Raw genomic sequence first — 22318 nt, 5'->3', positions numbered from 1 at the left:
GGAACGGCGAGGGATGCCATCCGCTAACCAGGCCCCGCCTAGTCGTGTTGATTGGATCAGCCTTAGGTGGTGTCGATTGCATCCTTAGAGGAGGAGTTTTGATTAAACCCATCAAGGTAGGTGAGGACCGAAGGTCTCCGCGACTTCCGGGTTAATTTCTTTCGTGGTTTAGGAGGGCTATGTGACGTGGTTAAGGCAGCCGCTGCGAGAGCAGGGGGTGAGGGGCGCCTAGGGTCCCTGAGAGTGGCCTGGGGGCCGCGCGACAGTCACAGCTTTAAGGAAGTCCCCGCGCTGTACCTTTTCCGCCCCGCGATTACCTGTCAGAAAAGCGAGAGCTGATGTTTAGGCTGTGGATCGGCTCACCCAGCTGGCTGGAGTCCAGGGACACCCGAGGCTCAGGCCTGAGCCTGAGGAAATTGACAAGAAAACCCGACAGCGCATCCGAAACTCTTAAATGAAAAATTTGCCAGCTAGGAGTTAAGAGCCAGCCATGACTCTGCCCAATAAAAGTATAATTCAAGCTATATATGCCATCTTAAATCCAATAGCCAGGATTTTAAAAACGAAAAGAGGTAAGATTGATATGTTTGATTTAACCCAGTATATCCAATATATTATCATTTCAACATGTAATTAATCCGAAAGATTTAATGAGAAATTTCACATTTGTTTCAGTACTAAATCTTGGATCTCCAGCATGTATTTTACAATTAGCAGCACATCTCAATTCGGACTAGCCTCCTTTCATGTGCTCAGCTAACTCTGTGGCCTCATATGTAGCAGTACATTCTACAAGAAACGTGAATGTTGAAGGTTTACGTGTTTTTAGACTCAGTTGCACATCCTGGTTAAACCACTCAGTGCTGGTCCAGAACTCAACAACACTGCATGTTCAGGTTCCAAGGGGCCCTTAACACTATATGACTTTGAAGAATTTAATTAACCCTGTCCAGAAAAATGCTCTTAATAGCACTTAATTGTAGAGTCATGAAGATTATATGTGATCCTAACGGCAATTGTTTTCTATGTAATAGATCAAGGGTTGGCAAACTTTTCCTCTAAAGGACCAGATCGTTAAGTATTTTAGCCTTTGTAGGCCTATGTTCTCTGTCACAACCATTCAAGTTTTCTGCTATTTAGCATGAAAGCAGCCATAGGTAGTAGTACATAAATGAGTGTGGCATGTTCTAATAAAACTTAATTTATGGATGCTGAATTTTGAATTTCATATCTTTTTCACACATCATGAAATATTCTGATTTTTTAAAATTGTTTAAAAATGTAAAAGATGACCTTTAGCTAGTATTCCATATAAAAACAGGTTGGCCCATGGGCCATACTTTGCCAACCTCAGTTTTAGACACTTAATCCTCATCACACTATGAGGAAAGTGCTAAGCTTAATTTTAGAGATGAAGAAAACGTTCAGGGATTTAGGTGATTGACTCAGAGTCCAAAATCCAGTGAGTGTTAAAACCAGTGAAAATGCCTAGTGTAAAACCTCACACATGGTCCAGAGTAAACTGAAATGATAGACATTTCTGCAAGGCCTTTTCCTTTTATTACACAGCATTTATTGGATTATAAGGCCAATGTAGTGCTAGGCCCATTAAAAGAAACTCAGAGTTTTCTTGTAAGCAGGTAGTTATTTTGTTTTAATATTTAAAAAGATGGCTTAGGTGAAACACAGGCAGGAAAGAAAATCACTATCTTGGTTTCATACAGCTTTTTACCCCGAACGTGTTTCAGACACGTTGTTTTTCCATTCATTCTCAAAACATCACTGTGTGAGAAGACTATTTCCAGCATTCCATCCTGAAATGCTGCGGTGGAAATGGAGGAATGATACACAAAAATATAGTGTGGGGACTTTCTAACTTCATGATAACAAGCGACCTGTGATGACACTTCAGTAAGGGTTTTCTGAATAACCTCAATCTGGAGTACTGTAAAGAACTACATCAGTCTAAACCATATACAAAAAAGGAAAACGTTTAAGCCACTTTTTTCTTCAATGTAGATTTGCTTCCAGTCAAAATTAGTAATATGTTGCCATTCGCCACTTTTGTAAAAGGAAGAAATTTATACATGCTTCAGAATTAGAGTAAGATGCCTACATATGTGGTGGATGTTTGTCAATTGCAAAATCTTATAAAAGATTCTTTTCCTAAAACTAAACTGGGGAGAGGCATTTTTTTAAAATCACTTTTGAAGATTTTGAGGGCAAGAAAAAAGCAAGGATGTTTTAGAATGAGAATATAAACACTGCTTTAACCCTGGGTTGACCTTCCAAAGCAAGCTTGATCTTGAGCCCTGCGTTATTGTTTCAGATCAAAATACCTGGTCAATGTATGCTATTCTCGTTGTATGATTTTACTCAGCATTTCTTACAAGAAGTGAGCAAAACATTTTTCTACAACTCTATGATTTAAAAAAAAAAATCCATCCTTCAAATTTTAATGACATATATTTTCATGGTAAGGGCTATGCAGTCCCCTACTGGGCTGGATTTGTTTACTATTTAGGGCTTACTGTTACTATCTTAAAATCAGAAATAAGATTGTATATAATTCACACACACACACACACACACACACACGAAAACCCCCCCAACATCTCTGTTTGTTTGAATTAATACCATTAATAATGCAGTGTAAATTTGTAATCACATATACTCTTGAACAAATGATATTGAAGTATATAAATGGTTATAATGTTACTGCCCATAGAGAGCTGATAGGTCTCCTCCACAGTGCAGGTAACACATTTTCTACCTTCCCCTATCCCTTTCCCTTCCCCGTCCTTAAGCCCCTTTTAATTCATAGTTTATGGCATTTGATTCTAGCATGTTGTTCATACTATCAACTCTTGGTTTATCTTTCTTGTAAGCTTGTCAAGTGATTTTAACACATCCTTTCATTACTTGGATTATTAAACTTCTTTTCTCCTCAGTGAAGAAACAGAAGTAACCTTTAAACTTTTTGACTTAATGACCAAGAATATTTTTAAAATGAAAAAACATACACGTAAAAAAAAGAATCCTGGTAACAACCGTTTTATAAATATGTGACTGTATTTTTCTTCATGTCCAGAAACTCTTATTGAATAGAATTCAGGTATATTCCTCCCAAACCCACACAGTTCATAGATCTAACACCAGGTTTTGTTACCAAAATGGGCAAGATAATGAAGGCACAGGCTCACTTTGTATCAATAAAGGACATCAAACACAGTCATGAGGCACTAATGACATACAAGCATAGTCAATCACAAAAAAAGCAAGTGTTTAAACTCTCCAGTAACTTCTCCCCCTTTAACATTTGGCAAAATTCAGTCTAGATATTTTAATACCTCAGAAAGAAAAAAATAAATAAGAGATGCTACATTAAAACATCAGGTTACCTACAATTAATCTTTAGAAATGAAAGGGATAAAATGAAGGGAGGGGACCACAGATTTCTTATATTCTTGGATTATCCTTCCTTTCTGAGGGTCTCAGATGTCTGGATGGGCCTGTAGAAATGCCAGCTGTACCCAACGATTGAAGAGTTTATTGGTAATTGCTGACATGGTCCCTCGACACTATTAAAAGTCATATCGCAAAAACAAAATTAGCTTGATTTCTGCTCTTTAGTCCTTTGTTAAAAACCTAAGTCAAATCTGGTTACGTAAAGGTGATCTAAATAGTTTAAAATAAAGGGAAAAGATATTCCAGCTTCCCAATGAGAAACAGATTAAATATTTAAACTTCAATGGCAAATAAACACACTTTAAAGCCAAGCGAGGTTTTCTCCTGTAGGAGAATCTATACAGACTACAAAAACAGTTATTGTTTCTCTACTGCTGATGACTACATCACTCACAGAACATACCAGGAACTAGTTGCATGATTTTAAGAGACTTTTCTTATGACACTATATGAAAGATGAGGGCTTAACCTAAGTCTGGGCAGGTAAGACTAGATCTGTACTCACAATATCTCTATTACAAATATATGACAATTGAGCAACAAAACACAGCTCAATCTCTGTTTACACCAAAACCACCATCTATGTGATATATAATTACTTGCTTTCTATGGGTTAATACCACCCATTGCAAGCCTAGAGCTGGCAATCAATGGAGCATGCCATTTACAAGTAAGTCTAAGTCTGTAACAGCAGAAGTAACATGGAAATGTATCAGCCTATCCAAAGGAGTTAAATATATTTTTAAATTTTTTCCTAGGAAATTAATTATGATATTTCCTATAGTCCTTTAAATAAGGAGGCCTTAATAATATTTGTCTTTTTTACACCAAAATCAACCAAATTTTTTTAACTGTTTCTAAGTATTAGGAACAAAGGAGCTGATACAGCATGTATTCACAATTAATTGTTAATATTTCAGTGAGTTACAATAAACTGTTTTTGCATGCTTGAAAAATTAATTGTAAAGAAAAAAGTAAGAAATACTTATGGAGGAGCTCAATAATTTGGTGTTTTCTTTTTGCTTTAAAAACAACCCCTTGTACTCATCTCTCTATATATACAGTTGACCCTTGAACAACACAGGGCTTAGGGGTACCGACCCCTCGTGCAGTCCAAAATTTGCATGTATCTTTTGATTCCCTGAAAACTTACCTACTAATAGCCTACCATTGGTCAGAAGCCTTACCAATAACATAAACAGTCGATTAACACATATTTTATATATGTATTATATACTGTATTCTTATAATAAAGCTAGAAAAATGAAAATGTCATTTTAAAAAATCATAAGAGAAAATACATTTATAGTATTTATTGAAAGTAATCCACAAAGAAGTGGACCCGTACAGTTCAAACCCATTTGTTTGAGGGTCAACTGTATATATATATATATATTTCATTTCCATGCTTGTTACATAAAAAACTATTGGAAATATCAATCTAGCAGTGTCAGCTGATATATATCCAATTAATTCACTGCAGAAGGGAAAATAAGACAAAAAAACTAGTCAGTAAAGCAAAGCTCACAGTTCCCAAAACACTTTCTTCCTTTTTTTTTTTTTTTTTTTTTTTTTTACTTGTTTGAAACTTTTTGGTAGTTTATCTGTGCTCTGTTGTACAAGCTGATTCCCAGACTAATGGCCTCCGAGCAGATTTGAAAGGAAGCCGGAAGACTTCTTATTTTGCTGCGCTTCTGCTTCCTGGTCTTGTGAAAGTCCCAATTCACTCTCAATTTGCTCAAGCTCTGACTGATCAAGGAGTTCAAAGTCGTCACCTTCTTCCGTGTCTGTGTCCTCTCCGGGGCTGGGTGCAACCTGAGAAAGGACTTGCTGTGCACCATCTAACTGGTCCTTGATTGCAGCAGTCACTGCAGCTGTGATGACGTCCCCGGCTAGATTGCTCATCAACTGAAAGGTTTGGTCACTGCTCAGAGGAAGGGTGAGACCAGCCACTGACCGCCTCTCTCCGCTTGGTCTGAGACTGCTGTCCAGCTGTTCCTTTTTTCTCTTGAGCTCAGTGGGCAAGCCAAGGCTTAATTCATCCTCATCATTTGTTCCCGTGCCGTTTTCTAGAGATGGAAAATCTGAAAGTTCTCGCGAGAAAACTTCCTCAATGGGTCGGTCAAGATCTGTGAAATGTATATATAACAGAAGTTCATGTTTACACACCATTACGCATTGGAAATAAAAAAGCTGTCTCAAAGGTATCCGATTTTAATCTGAATCCTCAAGCAACCTTGACATTCACCTAGTCTCTAGGTTCGGCTTAAAGCAACTTAGCCACATACTGGGCCCCTCCCAAATCTGGGACACTACCTGTCCACAGGTGTGCAAATACCCCGTGTTCCTCCTATATCTTTAACTTTCCTTGTAAGCATGAGATTGTGTACGTAATGATAATACTTAACCTGTCTAATGTTAGCTTGAGGCTTTGGCTACAGTTTAAATGTTCACCATAAACAATTTCACCTTGCTCCTAGGAAGGGAATTAGCTTAAGCTAATGTGGATACGTATGATGACAAAATAAAGAATATTTCAATTGGAGGTTTTCACAGAATCCAGTGTAGTAGTTGTGGAATATTACCTGACCTCAGCATTTTCACCTGCAGAGATTCACAAGTATCTGTAACCCGCGTTTGTTGAAAGCAATGAATCAGAAGCCATTGCTCCTTCCATTCTACATGCGACCTCAGAGCTTATGGAAACATTCTATAAGTAGAGCTGATATTGACCAAATCATTTTAGTCAAAGTCGTGTCTTGAATATATATGTGTGTGTGTGTATATACACACACACACACACACACATTTAAGATTTGGGACATTTGAAAGCAATGCCCGGTTAGTAGGCAGATGGTGATTTATAGTTTTTCATTTTCATAGAAAATCTTTCAGTATAATGGTTAACTCTTTACAGTAGTGATTTGAAATCTTCAATTTAATTACTGAAAAGTGTCATATGTGGGTTGGTTTATTGTTGTCCTTTTGTTATGTAAATCTGAGCTGGGGTGCTTGAGAACAAAGTGCTATCTTGGTCTGGTAGACAGTTAGCTTGAGTGGATTTTAGTGATCCTCTTGTTCAAATGCTGAACTTTAAAGATGAGGAAATTGAGGTGCACAAAATTTTCATCACCTGTTCTAGGTCACACAGTAATGACAAAGGCAAGACTAAAGTTGGGTCTCCTGAGCTCCTATCCGACACTGCACAGTCTCCTGCCTTCCTCGAGAAAAAGAATGTGTATTCTTGCTTCTAAAAATACATACAAAACCATTCATTTATAAGCTTCCATTACGATCTGCTCATATCTTCAGTATATGGCTAAGATGACTTAAAATAATCCAATAAGACTAACGAAAGTTACTACAGAAGAGTTGTCATTGATTTTAAATTGAACTTTAAACGAGGTTTTAAATTTTTTTTTTAACTATCTTTGAAGAAAAACATGAGAAAACCCGGAGTCAGCTATGGATTTGGGGACCTTGCCCTCTATGCTTGGTCTCTTAACAAGGACGAGCCTGGATATGTGGGATTCGCTTCTCTCTTCCCCTCTGTCCATTATTGCTGTAAACAATGTCACCAGACATTTTAGAACTTAATTTTGTTTACTGTAAATATTTGTTTTCGAAATAGAGGCAGAATTTTTTACCTTGACTTGCTTAGATTTTTATTCATACTCAAAAAATAGCTTTGAGATATAATTCGCATACCACAAAATTCACCCTTTTAAAGTGTACAGGTCAGTGGTTTTTAATACATTCACAGAGCTGTACAACCATCACCACCATATAACTCTAGAACATTCTCATGCTGATTACCACTAATTCCCTCTCCCCCCGCCCGCAGCAGCCCCTCGTCTACCTTCCGTCTGTATGGGTTCGCTTATTCTGCACATTTCATATAAATGGAGTTACACAACATGTAGACTTGTATGTCTGGCTTCTTCCACAGCATAGTCATGTGTTCAACGTTCATCCATGTTGTAGCATGTATCGGTACTTCATTTTGACAGCCAAGTGATATTCCATTGTACAAGATATGCCCCATTTTGTTTATGGCAATTGACAGTTAAACATTTCTGCATGCACGCGTAACGATAAAAAGAGCATCTAGAAATGTGAGCATACCATCGGAAGTATCTGTCTGTGGAGTGTACCCTTCTGAAAGGTTGAAGGTCCCGTTGTCAGTCCAGGTCACCTCGGAAACATCCGTATCAGACACAGACAACTCTTTGGCAGCCACGGTGAGGCTAATCTGTGTTAATATAAATGCCAGTGGCACATTTTAAACATCTATGGGAAATCTTTTGAAAATTCCATACTAACACCAAACGTCAAAAAATAAAAACCAGATGAGTATTTATTTTCCTTTCAGCACTGTTTAATCATCTTAGAGAAACAGGGAGAGTCTATTAGGAAAACCGTACAGCATTAGAGCTTATAAATAAATTTACAGTCAAACCACAGAAGAACAAATTGAAAACTAAACAGAAAATACCTTAGGACAAAGAGCTGAAAAGTCTAATTCACTGTCATCTTTGTGACTTTTTTCTTTGTCTGCTTCTGTTGAGAAAAAGTTTGGAAGCTTTCAGTTTCCCAGCCGGTGTAGACATAGTGTATTTTATCCATTACACATGCTCCCCCACAGTCATATTCTCCAATGCCTCCATGGAATTAAATATTTGCACTAACAAGCATATTTGCAAATGTCTGATTTCCAAGAGAAATGGTTCCTATCAGTGGTTTCTCAAAGTGTGGTCCCTGAACCAGCAGCATCAGCATCACTGGGAACTTTTTTAAAAAGTAAATTCTCAGGCCCTACTCAGACCAACTGAATCAAAAACTGTGGGGGAGGCCAACAATCTACGCTTTAATAAGCCCTCCAGGAAGTTGTGACGCTTGCTATACTTTGAGACTCTGTAAGGTCATAAGCCAAGTTAAACAGTGAAAAGCGATCACACTGGGTTTTCCTCTACGTATTTTCTTTTCCTTCCCCTATTCTTTCAATTCCTCTTATACGGTTCCCACACTCTTAGTCCTACCTGTGTCATTTTTTATTTGCAATAGCCCATCCCAAAATCATAGAATGGCTGAATCCTCTTCTTCCTCCCCTGACAATTTGGATTAAAAAGTCAATATCTTGTAAGTTTCAGAAGAAAGAATGAAAGTCTAAATAGGAAAAGGTTGTGTTACATTGGGGGGATTAGTTTCTGTGATAATATGTGTAAAAGGCTAAAACACCTGAAAGGTACCAAACGTGATTTCATAATAAATAGCCCACTGATGTCTCATTTAATGCATAGCATCTAAAAGTCAAACTTTACCTACCAGCTCTCTCACGTTTCTTCTGATTAATATATTCTCCAATTCCAAAATCTAGTTTCAGCAGAACTGACTTGATCTTGCTGTATATTTTTTGTCCCATGTCATTACATTTGAACAGTGGACACAAAAATGCACATAGTACTGAAATATAAGAAGGAAGGGTGTGTAGGTAAGATGATCTTTATTTCAAAAGGCTACATCTTAGTATTTCACAAAAATATTTCGGTTCCTTTATGGACAAATAGAAGTTTTTTTTCTTTAGAGGAATGCCTGAGTGAAATAAATTCAGAATTTCAGTTCTTCCCGCTGTAATGAAAACATTCACTTCTATATGTGTGGCACACGTGTGCACATGCACACACACACGTGTGCATGTGCACACAGACACACACACACACTGTGCTTATAAGTCATTTTTTCAAAGACTTGCAATTAGATCAACCCCCTCCCTTTAATCGTTTTACCCTCAAAATTTATACAAATATTCCATGTTTTCCAGACGACAGTCCTAGGTTAAAATCTCAACTCTGCTTACTTGTTAAATGCCATTACACTATGGGAAAGTTATTATCTACTAGCCTCTCATCAATAATACTAGGATAATAACATTATTTCCCGGGGCTGTTGTGAACCATCAGTGAGTTGAATGCAAAGCATTTGGGCAATGCCCTGTCTGTATTAGACTCCCCTTCTCTGGCTCTTCTCCTTCACCTGCTGAACAAGGTGGATCAAGGGGCTGATATGATACGTGAGTTCTGACTGGGAGAACGCACTTGAGCTTGGACCATTTTGCTGTCTGTGTTACGCTTTAGGAATACAACAAGAAACGAAGGTGGTGTTGTCTTCCCTAATGTTAATTTCTCTGTTGTTATTAGGAAACGTGTCTGTTTACCTTTTTAAAATAGGAGTTTCAAACTCAAATATCTCCAGAAGCTACGGTGTTATGTGTAAATTTTAAAGCTAGTGAGAAAAACAGGAAATAGGAGGGTTAAGTGGAGTGTGGTCCCCTACCTCGCACCACCTACAGGTGGCAGCACTGGACCATGGTTTCAGGAGAAGCAGGAAATCTACACTTTTTTAACAGAATTTTTGAGTTATAGTTGACACACAGTAAACTGCTCATATTTAAAATGTACAATTTGATAAGTTTTGGCAGATGGATACAACTTTAAAACCATCGCCACAATCAGCATCGTGAGCATATCGACCACCCCCGAGTTTCCGCATGTTTGTACTAATTCTTTCTGTCTGCCTTTCCCTGACCTCTCCTACCTCATCCCCAGGAAACCACGGGGGTTCTGCTTTGTCACTAAAAATTAGTTTGAATTATATATAAATGGAATCATATAATATATACTCTTTTTTTTTTTAATCTAGCTTCTTCCACTCAATCTAATTATTTTAAGATTTACTCAGATCGCTGCACACATTAACAATTTAGAACTGAGCAGTAATCCATGTACGGGTAGCCATGGTTTGCTTATCCATACGTCTGTGCATGGACTATGGATTGTGTTCCATTTTTGGCTACTACGAATAAAGCTGCTGTGAACATTCACATACCAGTCTTTTGTGGACATATGCTTTCATTTTTTTTTTGATTAAACTTGTTGCTGTGGCATGTCTGGGACATATAGTAGTTTTTAAGAAACTGCCAAACTGTTATCCAAAGTGGCTGTCTTATTCTACTTATCTGCCAATAGCGTGTGAGAATTCCAGTTGCTTCCCATCCTCGCCAATGCTCAATACGATTGGTATTTTTAATTTTAGCCATTCTGGTATAATGGTATCTCATTTTGTTTTTAATTATTTCTTGAGCCACAGAGCATGCACAAGGGCAAAGATATTCATGTGTTTGTTGGGGGGTGGTAAGTATAGCTTATTTATAGTTTTAAGGCAATTTAAAATAAAAGCAATCACTCATAATCCTGCCTTTTGGCAACTGTTCTTCCAATTTTAAAATATAAACATGTCTCTAGGAAAAGGAGAAAATTTCCACAGGTGGAAATTAAAGAATAATCAACTTTCTTTATAATAAGGATTCAACCCTCTTTTTCCAAACCACAGGAGGTCTTATTGACATTAAATGATACCATATGCATCACATAAACTAGCCAGATGCTCTACTATACTTACGGAGTAGATAGCTGAGTATAACGCCAGGAATGTAACTTCCCAAGATCGTAAAAAATGTGCACACACTGCAGACCAGGAGACAAAACTAGAAATCACAGAAATAACATGTGACAGTTAAGCATAACGCCAACGCATTTTAGAGCATAGGATACACACACAATTTTTTATCTGTATGTGATCTATCGCTTTATGGTGACTGTTTTTCAAACACTTCTTTTGCCCTTAGGTTTGACTAATGACTGCTGGGTTCGACCAGCCTAAGTCCACTTTCACACTTGCTAATAATCATTTTGACGTTCCAGAAGCTAATTTCTGGCACAGTGCACATCTCCCATTAATCATGTCTGTATAACTGCCAGATGCAAGAGAAATGAAGATTTGTAGCCCCCAGAAACTTCTACTCAGGATCACTCACTGAGAATAAAGCAGCTCGATCTGCAAGTTCAAACTACTTTGATAAGCCCATCAAAATTCATAAATACAGCAAAACATATACAAAATAGAGACATTTACATAAATGTAATGGCAATTCGCACAGCTGATAAACTACTGAGATAAATCTACTGGCCAGTACTAACCGTCTCCCTAATCATATCCATCTCCCAAATTGACCCCACGTCTAGGTCACCTAGAAACCAACTATGAATGAAATGAAATTCTACAGTGAAATGTGATTATTTTCCTAGTGTCAGTCATGACCAAAAAAACCTCTTGGTTGTTTTAAGAAATTTAAAACATCAAGATAGAAATATTCTCCTATAAATTCTTCTTATATTTTCCATACTCTAATCTTAAACTACTCCTTTTGCTTCATCTTTAAATTATGGTATTAAATTAAACTGCTAAGCAAAGACAATAAGGACATTTCAAAAAGACATGAATAAGAGATTTGTAACTGATTCAAAGAAAGCAAGGGGGTCTACAATTCAGATTAACTTTGATTTTTCATTCTTTGGCACAGGGTTATAATAAATTAACTAGTCAAAGGAGAATTAATGATCTTGTGGAACTAAATTGAGAGCTATTTTTGAAACACAGGGGTCCTTCAAGAATATCGAATTCTAGTTGTAAAATGGGAGAGAAAAGACCATAAAAGTTAAAAGAACAATTAAGTCCATGAAAGCATTACTACATTCAGAATTCAGTTTTGCAAAGGTATTTCATATTATCCTAAGTTTGTAGCAGTATTCTCTTAAGCACATTAATGCAATCCAATACAGTTTCAAGTTCAGAATCTCCTAAAAATGTTTAATCATTTCAAATTGGCATAAAAAATGCAGCCCCTTCCCACCATAGGGATATCTATTCTAAAAATCACTTTCAGTGATTTTTAAAAATCTATCCATACACACCGTTGCCACTTTAATAAGCTCAAAATGTGTCCAAGTATGTTTCTATTACTTAATACCAGTATTGAAGTTAAGAGCATGCCTGCACATGGTACAAGATAGATTTTAGATGCTGACATTCCTAGGCTCTTCCTCCCACTTACAGGTGGGCCTTCAATAAACTCGAGCACAACACTGGAAAGGAAAGAGTGTACTGGTGCCTCTGCGCCTCACCCTTGCTATCAAGTTCACAGCCGAAGCTGCCTCTACACATAAAAACATACAGTGGGTGCGCTTCTCCATTTAATCCCTTTCGAACCACGTGCGACTCTTCTCATGGGTTTTCATCTTAACAGAAAATACTCATTCCCTGTATACAATCACTACGAATGCGTTTGCCATAGGTTTTGTTTCTTAAATAAACAATATAACAATCTCCACTTTTTACACTAAAAGTGAGATTCAGTCATCTCTGAAAGCACCCTTGAAGGGCTATGTGTTCATTTCACCTCCCTCTGACTTCAGAATTATAAATTGAAATTCTTAATAAGATATTATTAAAAATTTCTCCTCAGTCTGACTGAGAAGCCCAATCACCACTCGTTTTAGTTGACAAGCTAGATACATATGTATAAAACCAGAAAACCAGTCCAATTTCAAAATATGAGCTTGAGAATTTTCTAGTGCTAACACATGACTATTACTGAACCTTGCTGATACCAGCTTTTAGGGCATGTGTTCATAGTAGGTTATATTCTGAGCTGGAGAACACTTTAGCAGCTGATCAAATGGGTTAATTCATTCCTTTCGAAGCTGACCGCATTTCAACACACACAGTAATTCTCCCGTACTGGAATACTTGCCTTGCCAGGGCTCTGCTGTTTGAAAACAGACATTTCTTGCAGAAATATGCTGAAATTCATCCATGACTCTGCAATACAGTGGCTGAGCCTGGGTCTTTCATCTGGTTTAGAATCGATAACTTCCCAGCTACAGAGAGAAAAAAAAGAAAACAAACAAAAAAATGAACTGAACTGTGGGTGATTCGTTCAACATTCATTGCTTCAGCAAATATTTATTGAGCACCCACTGCTGGTCATGCTCTCAGGAAAAGCCCTGTGAATTCAGAGGCATACAAGTCAGACATCTGCCTAACGAAACTCAAATGCCAGGAGAAGATACAGGCTAAACAATGAGCTATACGATTATCCAGTTACCATGAGGGACAATCTGAGGAAGAGGGTAAGGGTTTTTGGACATTTTCTCTGAAGAAGTCACTTTAAGCTAAACTCCAGATCAGCAGGAGTTTACCATAAGGGCTTAGAGAGTTCCAGAAAGAACAATGTACAACATACACAGAGGCCCTGCAGTGAGAAGGCCCCGAAAGCATTATTCTTTTGAGTCCTGGGTGTGGCTCTGGTAAAGTGAACCATAAGGATATCGAAGTAAGAAGCTGGGGAAGTAACACGTGGACCAGGTCTTACAGGGCCCCAGAGGGCTTATCAGACACTTTTCAAACCTTAAGGATAGGGAAGCCACAGCACTTTAAAAGAAGCCTTGGCAGTAACATTATCATCTTCATCATCATCAACATCAACAATACATTCTCAAAGATACTGTAACTGGTCAGTTCTACAGAAAATTGTTTAACTCAACAGGATCTCGCAATACCTCATATTTTTCTAGGGTATCCTTTTCCAATCATCATCGAACGTGCTGAATGTGATGTATGTCCCAAGGATGTGCTGTGACCCTGCCCTAATCTTTCCACAGGAACATCAGTGAGCTAAAAACTAGTAACGATCGCTCCAGGAAGAAGATGCAAGCAAGTACAGGGCATTCCTTAACAATACAATAACATCAAGTTCAAATCTCACTCCGGCAATTCTAACTCATCACAAAAATATACCAATTGAAACAAGCTCTGCTAAGGGACCTCAAATTTATTTATTTAATAGATAATTATTAAATGAAGGCACTGCCATACAGCTAAGGGTATGGCCATAAAGTAAACCATGTTTTGAGTAAAAGACGAGGGTTATTAGTGAGCTCTCATTTGAGCTATGGTTACAAGGGCATCAGGATGAGGCTGACATCTGGTTTTGACTCCTGGAGCATCTAAGACAAGTCAAAACTACATTGGCCCTTAATGTTCAACTATGTAGAAACTGTGTACATATAGATTCTGTTACTTTTTAGTGTACTTTGAATACTAAGATAATTTGTAAACTAATAAATAAAATTTCCTTAGTTGATATAAATTTTAATCCAAGTTAAAAGAATAAATAGCATTGCAAGAAGAAATAAATAGCATCAAAAGAAGAATGGAAAGTATTTCGTTTTCCTCCTTTGTTCTATTAGCCTCGACTAAGGAATGCTCTGCCAGAGAGTCATTGAGCTAAGCTGTTCAGGCTGATGCCGTTTCCTAGGTAGACACTTGTCACACGAGGTCCTGCTGTTATAAGAAATGAACTCGGGGGGATGTTCCAGTATTAGGCAGTGGTTTATGCATCCACTAACTCTACTCCTCGTGGTGACCAAATCTCGCACTAGGTCTGTGTACCTCATGAAAGACTCTAGACCTACTAAAAGAAATACTAATGGCTAGGAAGGCACTGTATCTGTAACAAAATCTTGCCAAATGTCTGCTTGATGGGAACGAGATTTTGCATAGGAGAGCACAAGCTGCAACAGCAAAGAAAATAATATGGTTATTAAACAGTGGCTACTTCAGAACAGCACAAACTTGATGCAAATTAGCAAGGCTAGGCCAGGCTACTGTGCAGGTTAAGGGGGCCGCAAAGAGGACAGAAAGACAGATTTTAATTTCTGTTCTCTATACATATCGAGACATAGTTAGGGATTTGGTTGAACTGTTTGGCAAACATAATTCCAACAAAAAACAATGAAAAATTTATAATGGAATGATTTGATCATTCTTTTAACGATTAAAATAAAATGAATGAATGACATTTCCTATTTAAAATATATCTTTTGATTAGGACAATGAACAAAAAAAAGTGAATTGTGTTCAAGCAATGAAAGATGAAACAGCGGTGGAAATGACCTCTAACTCCACGAACCTCAGAATCATAATATTGAAAGGAAGAAGTCACAGAATAATAGGTGCAGTAGATTTCATTTACATAAAGCTCAAAACCACGCCAAGCTAATAGATTATTGAAGCAAGGAAATGATACAAAACACGATTCAGGAGGGGGTACCTCAGGCAGGGGTGGGGAGGGGCAGTAGGGAATGGGACTTGAGCGTGGCCACGTGGGAGCTTCCTGGGTATTAATCGTGTCTATTTCTTAACTTAGGTGATGGACACATGAGAATTGACTCACTACTGTTCTTAAAGCTACACCTACATATACCCATATACATATATGGTCTCTATTTAAAAATGTGTTGATACTTAAATGTAGAATCATGCTTTTTATTTAGTGAATAACATTCTCACATGAGTCTATCTCACTTCATATCCTACAGTCAAAATATAAATGTTACTTAAGTTTTTACCTCAGTTTATTTACCGTGGAGTAAAAATATTTCTGCTGGCAAGTGCCATGAAAAATAATTCTTTGGATAAGTGGTATTTTGGATAAATGCTGGTACCTTCTTCTGACACTATCTGTAAGATACATGTCTCAGATGTGCCACCACATTTGTATACATATTTTATTACTCTAATAAATGCACTAAAATTGGAAAGGAGCCCTGTCTAATACTAAATTCCTATAATTACATAAATTATCTGCATAGAGATAATGGTAGAGCAAAGTCTTCATACAACTAAGGTGCTTAATACAATGAAATAACTAAAAATTCTGTTTTGCCTTTAAGAATCTTACCTGTTTTCATAGTGACTTCAAATGGATGTGAAGAAACCTCAGTATCCATCCATCCATTATCTTATTCAGTTATTTAGTAAAAAGTTATCAAGTTCCACCGTTGTGTCTTACTTATACTTGGTGTGTTTAGTATTGTTACTTCAAACCAATAAAAACAATACCTGTAGCACTGTGTCTACAGATATTACCACTTGGTGGGAAGAAGAAACGAGAATATTCAATGTGTGAATCTTTTCCACAGCCATAAAAAAACATGCTCATTTATATTAAATTTCTCCCCTTTAGGAAAAGTCTGTGACGGTATTGTGGCACAATAAATTCCTTTATTACTTACATTTATATTAACCTAAGAACCTTAAATAATTCTAATTGATATCTGAATTACTGTTATAATTGGCAATAGAAATGAGAAATTCATTGTGTTCAAGTTAGAAATATTTTCTAACCAAATGGGTTGGGAAAGAGTTGTAAATGTTTGAGATAAAAATAAATGTACAGATGGTGCTGACTAAAATTTAATGGAAATATGCATAATTTAAAAAGAAAATCTGAAGTAATGGGCAAAGAAGAGATGTCATCTACACTTCTTTAAATGAAACATGGACCCAGAAGAGTCGGTCTCTGGAAGTTTCATACAGTTTTAAATTGCCCAGTGATTAATTCTGAGTACCCCTTGGACGTATATTTCTATACTCTTCCATTATATATGGTCTACCATTAACTTACATCACCACGATTCAATGATGTCACAATATAATATAAAGCAGTTACAGTTAGATAATGTAGAATGAGATGGAACAGTTGATGTCGACTTTTCAAATTCCCTTATTATTACAGATGAGGAAAGCAAAACCCAAGTGTCCTTCACGAGTTTGGGGCAGAGCCACTCGCAGCTCAGACCCCAAATTTCTAGTGTGCTATGTCCTGCGAACACGTGCACTATTCAAAGGATGAATGAACTCGATGGCATCCTTTGGAGAAACCCTTTACTGAAATTTAGAATGAGAAAGGATATTCATGGTTCCTCTTCACTTCTTTCTAGGGTCAGGGGGCATGAGGGTGATAGACCAGTACCCACGTAGCCTCATTTAGGACCCAGCTTCTCCCAGCAAAAAAAAAAAAAAAAAGAGTACTTTGTGTGCAGAATCCAAATACTCAGTGGAAACTAAGAGTCATGCTTGGTGGTTGGGACATTTAATACAGGTGACATTTGCACATATGCGTGCACACACACGCACATGTGCACACACACTGAATTGCTCCATAATAAAGCTCTGGGTTTTCCTAGACACCCTTATCTGGAAAACACATAACCAGAGAAAGGATCTCCTGCGAATACCAGATGATGCTTGGGAAAGAGATCGCTTACATGGTGTGTGGCTGCCTTCCCACCATCCCTGGCTCTGATCAATGTGCACTGTAAGGCCCAACTCACATAAAAGGAGGCGTAAAAACAGTGTGATGCTTTAACAAGTTCTTGGCCAAATTGTATAACTCTTCTATGATCGCAGCCCATCCAGTGGAGAAAACTAGATACCAGTGGCCTCGGCATTAATATTCCAGGGTTGATGTTTTTCCTCCTGAGTTTCAGAGAGAACATGCATTTGCCAAGTTCAAAGGGAAGTCAGGTTCTTTGGTTCATCCATCCCTCCTTCTCTCTTTCTGTCCTTCTTTCCTCCCTCACATGCTTGCTCCTTTCCTTCAGCTTTCTCTTTCACTTATGCCTTCACTCAGGAGTGAGCCTGTTACACACTCCAGCCACAAAATAAGGACCACTTGAGACTCCCTCTCAGAACCATCATCCCCAGCTTCCCACACTCTTGTTGAGTCCAGCTGAAGTGATTCCAAGAGAGAAGCCACAGCTCCTGGCCCCCTCACGGCCATACCATTTTTCGAATGGTCTCTGTCCAAAGATTTGCAGCTGTGCAGTGCACTAAAAACTACAGCCCTGGCAGATTTGTTTACTTATATTCTCCTTCCTAAGAAAAACTAATAGACAGATTGTCAACAAAAGACATTCTGTGTGGTCAAGATAAGCATTTATTTGCCAAAGAACAAATTTATGGTTTCACTTGCCTGAGAAACTCTAAGGGAATAAACATTAGAAAGATGGCTCCTCGGATAAGCAGCCTCACTTAATCACAGAAGGAACTGGGTTCCGGGGAGAACGTGAAGTCAACATCCCTTCTTTCTGCCTCCATATTCCTATTAGAACACACTTAGGTAAAGACATTAGGTGGTCTGGCCAAAATAACCCTGGACGGTTCTCAATTCAAAGTGAACCCCTGGGGTACTGTTTACACAGTGGCCATCTGGGCCTCACTCCAGAGAGTCTGATGGAGCAGGCCTGAGGGAAGCTCAGAAATCTGTCTTTTTAATAAGTGTCCAAGGTGTTTCTGAGACAGGTGTTTCTTGCCCTACGAGTCACTGCAAGAAACATCCCATGAGAATGTTACTTTGACTTTCAAGGCTGTGGGCTTTATGTAAGGAAGGTCGGTCACCCCTGAGAGATGGTGGGTCCTATGATGGTTCAGCTCATTGCCTTGAGTTTCTAGGCCCCAGAACAGGGGAGATAAATGCTGGTGACTACCTGAGGTGAAAAGATAGAACTCAGTCCAAGGAGAAGACGAAAGACGCCGGAGTTGGCAGGAGTGAGGGTGGGGGAGCCTACAGAAAATGCTGAACGTCTAAGGGGAACCCCTGGAGTCTCCGGCTGAGAGCCACCAGTACCTGTGTGGGGGTCCAGGAAACAGCCATCAGAAAGGACGAGAAGGAACAGGGCCAGAATGATGCCTGCCCTATCGCTCAGACTGGAAAACTTCGAATTCATGGACGTCAGGTAGAATACTCAGAAAGTCGGTAGAATGCTCAGCAAGTCTTGCCTTAGGAGCAGAAAATAATTAATCCTAGACTAAATGCTTTTCTAATACTAACGAGTCTTAAAAGTAAGCTCCAAAAGGATCAAACCGATTTGAAGTACTCTAACTGTCATACGTAGGAATTAAAAGTGGTGAGTTTTGTTATGAACCAAATAACTCGCATGGCCAAACTGGGATCTGAAAGATTTATTTTCTGTGAAACGTACCCTCTAAATTATCGTGTACCATTTTTTTTCTTAAAAATATACTTAATGAAAACATCTTTTAAGTTTTATATTAAAAAAGAAATGTGTCTTTGTACAGTTTAACAGCTACATACGTGAAACTCAGAACGCGGTGCACAGTATTCTCCATTAGGGGGTGCGGTGAGACTAAGAAATTTGATGCTCTTGCGCTCTTTAAAAATAGATTGTTGTTCCGTAAGAGAGAACATGTGCTAGCAGCCTGTGTCATCTCTTTCATCCACACTGCCTTTGAGCACTACAAGAAATAATGCTGAAACTAATGAATCTTGGCATAGGACAAACAATGTCTCTCAGTATTACTTCCCTTCCGTTCATTTAAAAAAAAAAAACACGTGTTGAGGGCAGTTGACTGTCAGTCATTCCCGAATCCCGGGATTTAGAGGTGACTAAGGCGCACACCCCACCCAGTAAGTAAAAATTTACATGTGACCTCCAAAATGACACCCATCTCCCTCTCTCTCTTTCTCCCCCGCCCCCCCCCCACCCCCATCATTATATATGAAACTGACTTTTATAAAATGACATTTAATGGTATTTAGGACTATTGGGGACAAAAATCAAAAACTAAGTTGCAGATTGCACATGTGAGGAGAACCTGTTAATATGATACTCTTTTTATTATTGTACCTTTTACAGGATAATAATATACTAGTAAATCTAAAAGTCAAAAAATATAGCAAAGTTATTTGTCAAAGCAAAAAATTAGATTTTTTAAAATATATCAAAGCTCAAATCCTTTCACATATTTCTCGAGCTTTAGATTTGAGGAGATAATTACCAACAAGAGGCAGGCAACCTGTGGCGGACAGAGAAAGAGAAGGCAAAAGTGGGGTGCAGGTGGGGGGCAGAGTCTATGAATGAATCCGCATGGTCTGGTTTGAGCTCTCGGGTCCTGCCCGTCCCAAGAGGCAAAGCCAGCCGTGGACATCTCTTTCGTGGGAGCCAATTTCCTTTCAGCCTTGAGCTGGTTTCAGTTTGGTTTCTGGCATTTGCAACACAAAATAAAGTGCTACATTTTTGAGCAAGGAAGCAAGGAAGAGTTGCATAATACATTTTAAAGTAGGAAGTAGAAATAACTATTTAAAAAGAGTTATGGAATAAGCTTACACCAAGTGGTTAGTATCGCATTTTTATTTAGATGACGATTTTTAGCAGAATGGAACACTGGAAATAGGGTGAATAATTCAAGTCAAAGCAGTTAGTTAACAATTCAAGTTAAGGAGGTTCCAGCCAGAATTTAAAAAGAAACAGAGCTAACACCAGGGGCCAGGCACTGCTCTCTACATTGTAAACTCACTATTATATGCGATTCTTTCAACCCACCGAGGAGTGAGGTACTATTTATTATTCCTGTCTTACAGATGAGGACACTGAGGCCCAGATACATTCTTTGTCTTGATCACGATCACAGAAATAATACACAGTGGAACAGGGACCTATGGAGTTGGGGCCGCCCACAACATGAGGAGAGATTCAGGAAGAAGTCTCTGGATTGGAACACAGGGATCATTTCAAAGATGCGCGGGAAAGAACATGAGAGCAGTAACATGGGGAGGGATGCGGAATCCCTAAGTGCCAGGCGACAGAAACAGAAATACCTAAAGGAGGCTTTGGTTTCCAGGGAAAACGAGGGACCGAGGAGTTCCGACTCCTATTTTCTGCCCCGACTACTGCGGCTCTTTCTAAATCGGGGCTCACAGAGTGATTCGACAGCACGTGCCAATGATAACCACGGTGGCCGTTGGCCGAGTTCTCTGCACGTGCTGGGCGCTGTGTTAAGCATCCCGTGTACGTTCTCTCACTGAACCCTCTCCATCGGAGTCCCTTCCTGGCCTCCCTAGTACATCGTTTTGCAGCAATTACCAGATGTCGTCACCTAATGTCTGTACTGTTGCCTCCTCATTCGACTTTAAATTTCATGAAAGAATTCGTAGATCTGGCTCCGGCTTCAGCAGCTAACAGAGCTTAACATCTGAGGCACATGAAGTATTGAATGAATGAAGATAAACAATGTATGCAGATCGAAGAATATCAAAAATAGTTAACAGTGGTTATGCAGTGACATTTCGTGTAATTTTTTATTCGCTTATTTGAATGTTTCTGTACATTAAATACGGGCAATAATTAGCATGTATGCCTTTATTTATATATAAAATATATAATAATAGGCAAAAGGTCCAAAAATTGGAAATTAATTTTTATTTATATGAAATAGTTTTGTTTTAATTTCTTCCCCTTGGAAATGGAAAGTTAAACTGCCTTCAAAATCAGGTAATTGGGAAATATGCCTCATTTATTACAAAAGTTTCCTTAACTAGTCATCAGTATCTCGTGTGGAATTCCTTCTGCAAAACGTGGGTCCAAATGCTCGACCTCTCCATGGGGCTCCCTGGATCCACGTGCGCTTCCTGCAACGCCACCCTCCCATCTCAGCCCCCAGGAGTGTCTGTGATACCACGGAGAGCGAGCCCGGGCCAGAAAGGGGAGATCAGCGAGACCCAACCTTCACACGTGACAGATAAACATGAGTCCCTTTTTGGTTTTTGTTGGGCAACCTCGACCCTCTGGAGAGATGTTCAGATGTTGTTGTCTCCTCTTAAACACACACCATTCTAGTCACTTTTTAGATTTTCCATATCCCTAAAAACTCAAATTGCAATACTCATTTCCAATGATACTTAGAAGAATTCTGTCTTACTACCTCCAGAGAATGTGCATTACTTTACACTATTTGACTTTATTTTTAATCTATAGGAACTGCAAATTGAAGCCAAACAATATTTTTCAGTAAGTGAATTGTCAACATCCCATGCAGACAAACTTTTTAAAACAGGGGTCTGTTATAACCTAAGTGGTCACCTAGCAACCATGACAAGCAGCTGCTTCAACCATCACACCTATAAATACGCTTTGGCCTGGAGCTCTCGAGCCCTGTCATTCTCAGCTAGTGACTAATGGTCTCATGCTTTCTGCTGGTAGTGAACATCTGCTGATGGTAATTCCTGTCGAATTTTTCTTAGAAAGGTCAGTCAGTATCCAGTTACAGATTTTAACATTTCTTAGTGCAATGTGTTAGAATTTCTTTT

General features: G+C 38.5%; 1 protein-coding gene and 1 long non-coding RNA gene across 4 annotated transcripts in view; one reads left to right on the top strand and one right to left on the bottom strand.

Annotated features, from left to right (window-relative positions):
- Positions 1-8: 8 nt before the first annotated feature.
- Positions 9-21359, top strand: LOC118606876. The gene is made up of 2 exons (XR_004952677.1): positions 9-116; positions 20594-21359. It is a non-coding gene; the product is annotated as an uncharacterized LOC118606876 (long non-coding RNA).
- The window catches only part of RETREG1 (reticulophagy regulator 1), a 113930-nt gene continuing 94650 nt past the window's right edge, over positions 3039-22318 (bottom strand). The window contains exons 1-7 of one of the 3 annotated variants that reach the window (XM_016127260.2): positions 13926-13945; positions 13118-13244; positions 10927-11011; positions 8794-8931; positions 7964-8028; positions 7594-7720; positions 5047-5597 (exon numbers count right to left, since the gene is read on the bottom strand). In XM_016127260.2, coding sequence (XP_015982746.2) covers positions 5104-5597; positions 7594-7720; positions 7964-8028; positions 8794-8931; positions 10927-11011; positions 13118-13244; positions 13926-13930 — 1041 coding nt within the window. In that variant the 5' untranslated portion in view covers positions 13931-13945 and the 3' untranslated portion in view covers positions 5047-5103. Of the gene's footprint in view, positions 5598-7593; positions 7721-7963; positions 8029-8793; positions 8932-10926; positions 11012-13117; positions 13245-13925; positions 13946-22318 lie in introns of those variants that run through there. The other 2 variants (XM_036226246.1, XM_016127259.2) reach the window with 2 other exon arrangements.

The sequence above is a fragment of the Rousettus aegyptiacus genome, unplaced genomic scaffold, assembly GCF_014176215.1.
Source record: "Rousettus aegyptiacus isolate mRouAeg1 unplaced genomic scaffold, mRouAeg1.p scaffold_m13_p_8, whole genome shotgun sequence".
NCBI classification, from domain to species: Eukaryota; Metazoa; Chordata; class Mammalia; order Chiroptera; family Pteropodidae; genus Rousettus; species Rousettus aegyptiacus.
Note: the sequence above shows the minus strand (reverse complement) of the source record. Positions and strands in the feature narration are given on the sequence as shown.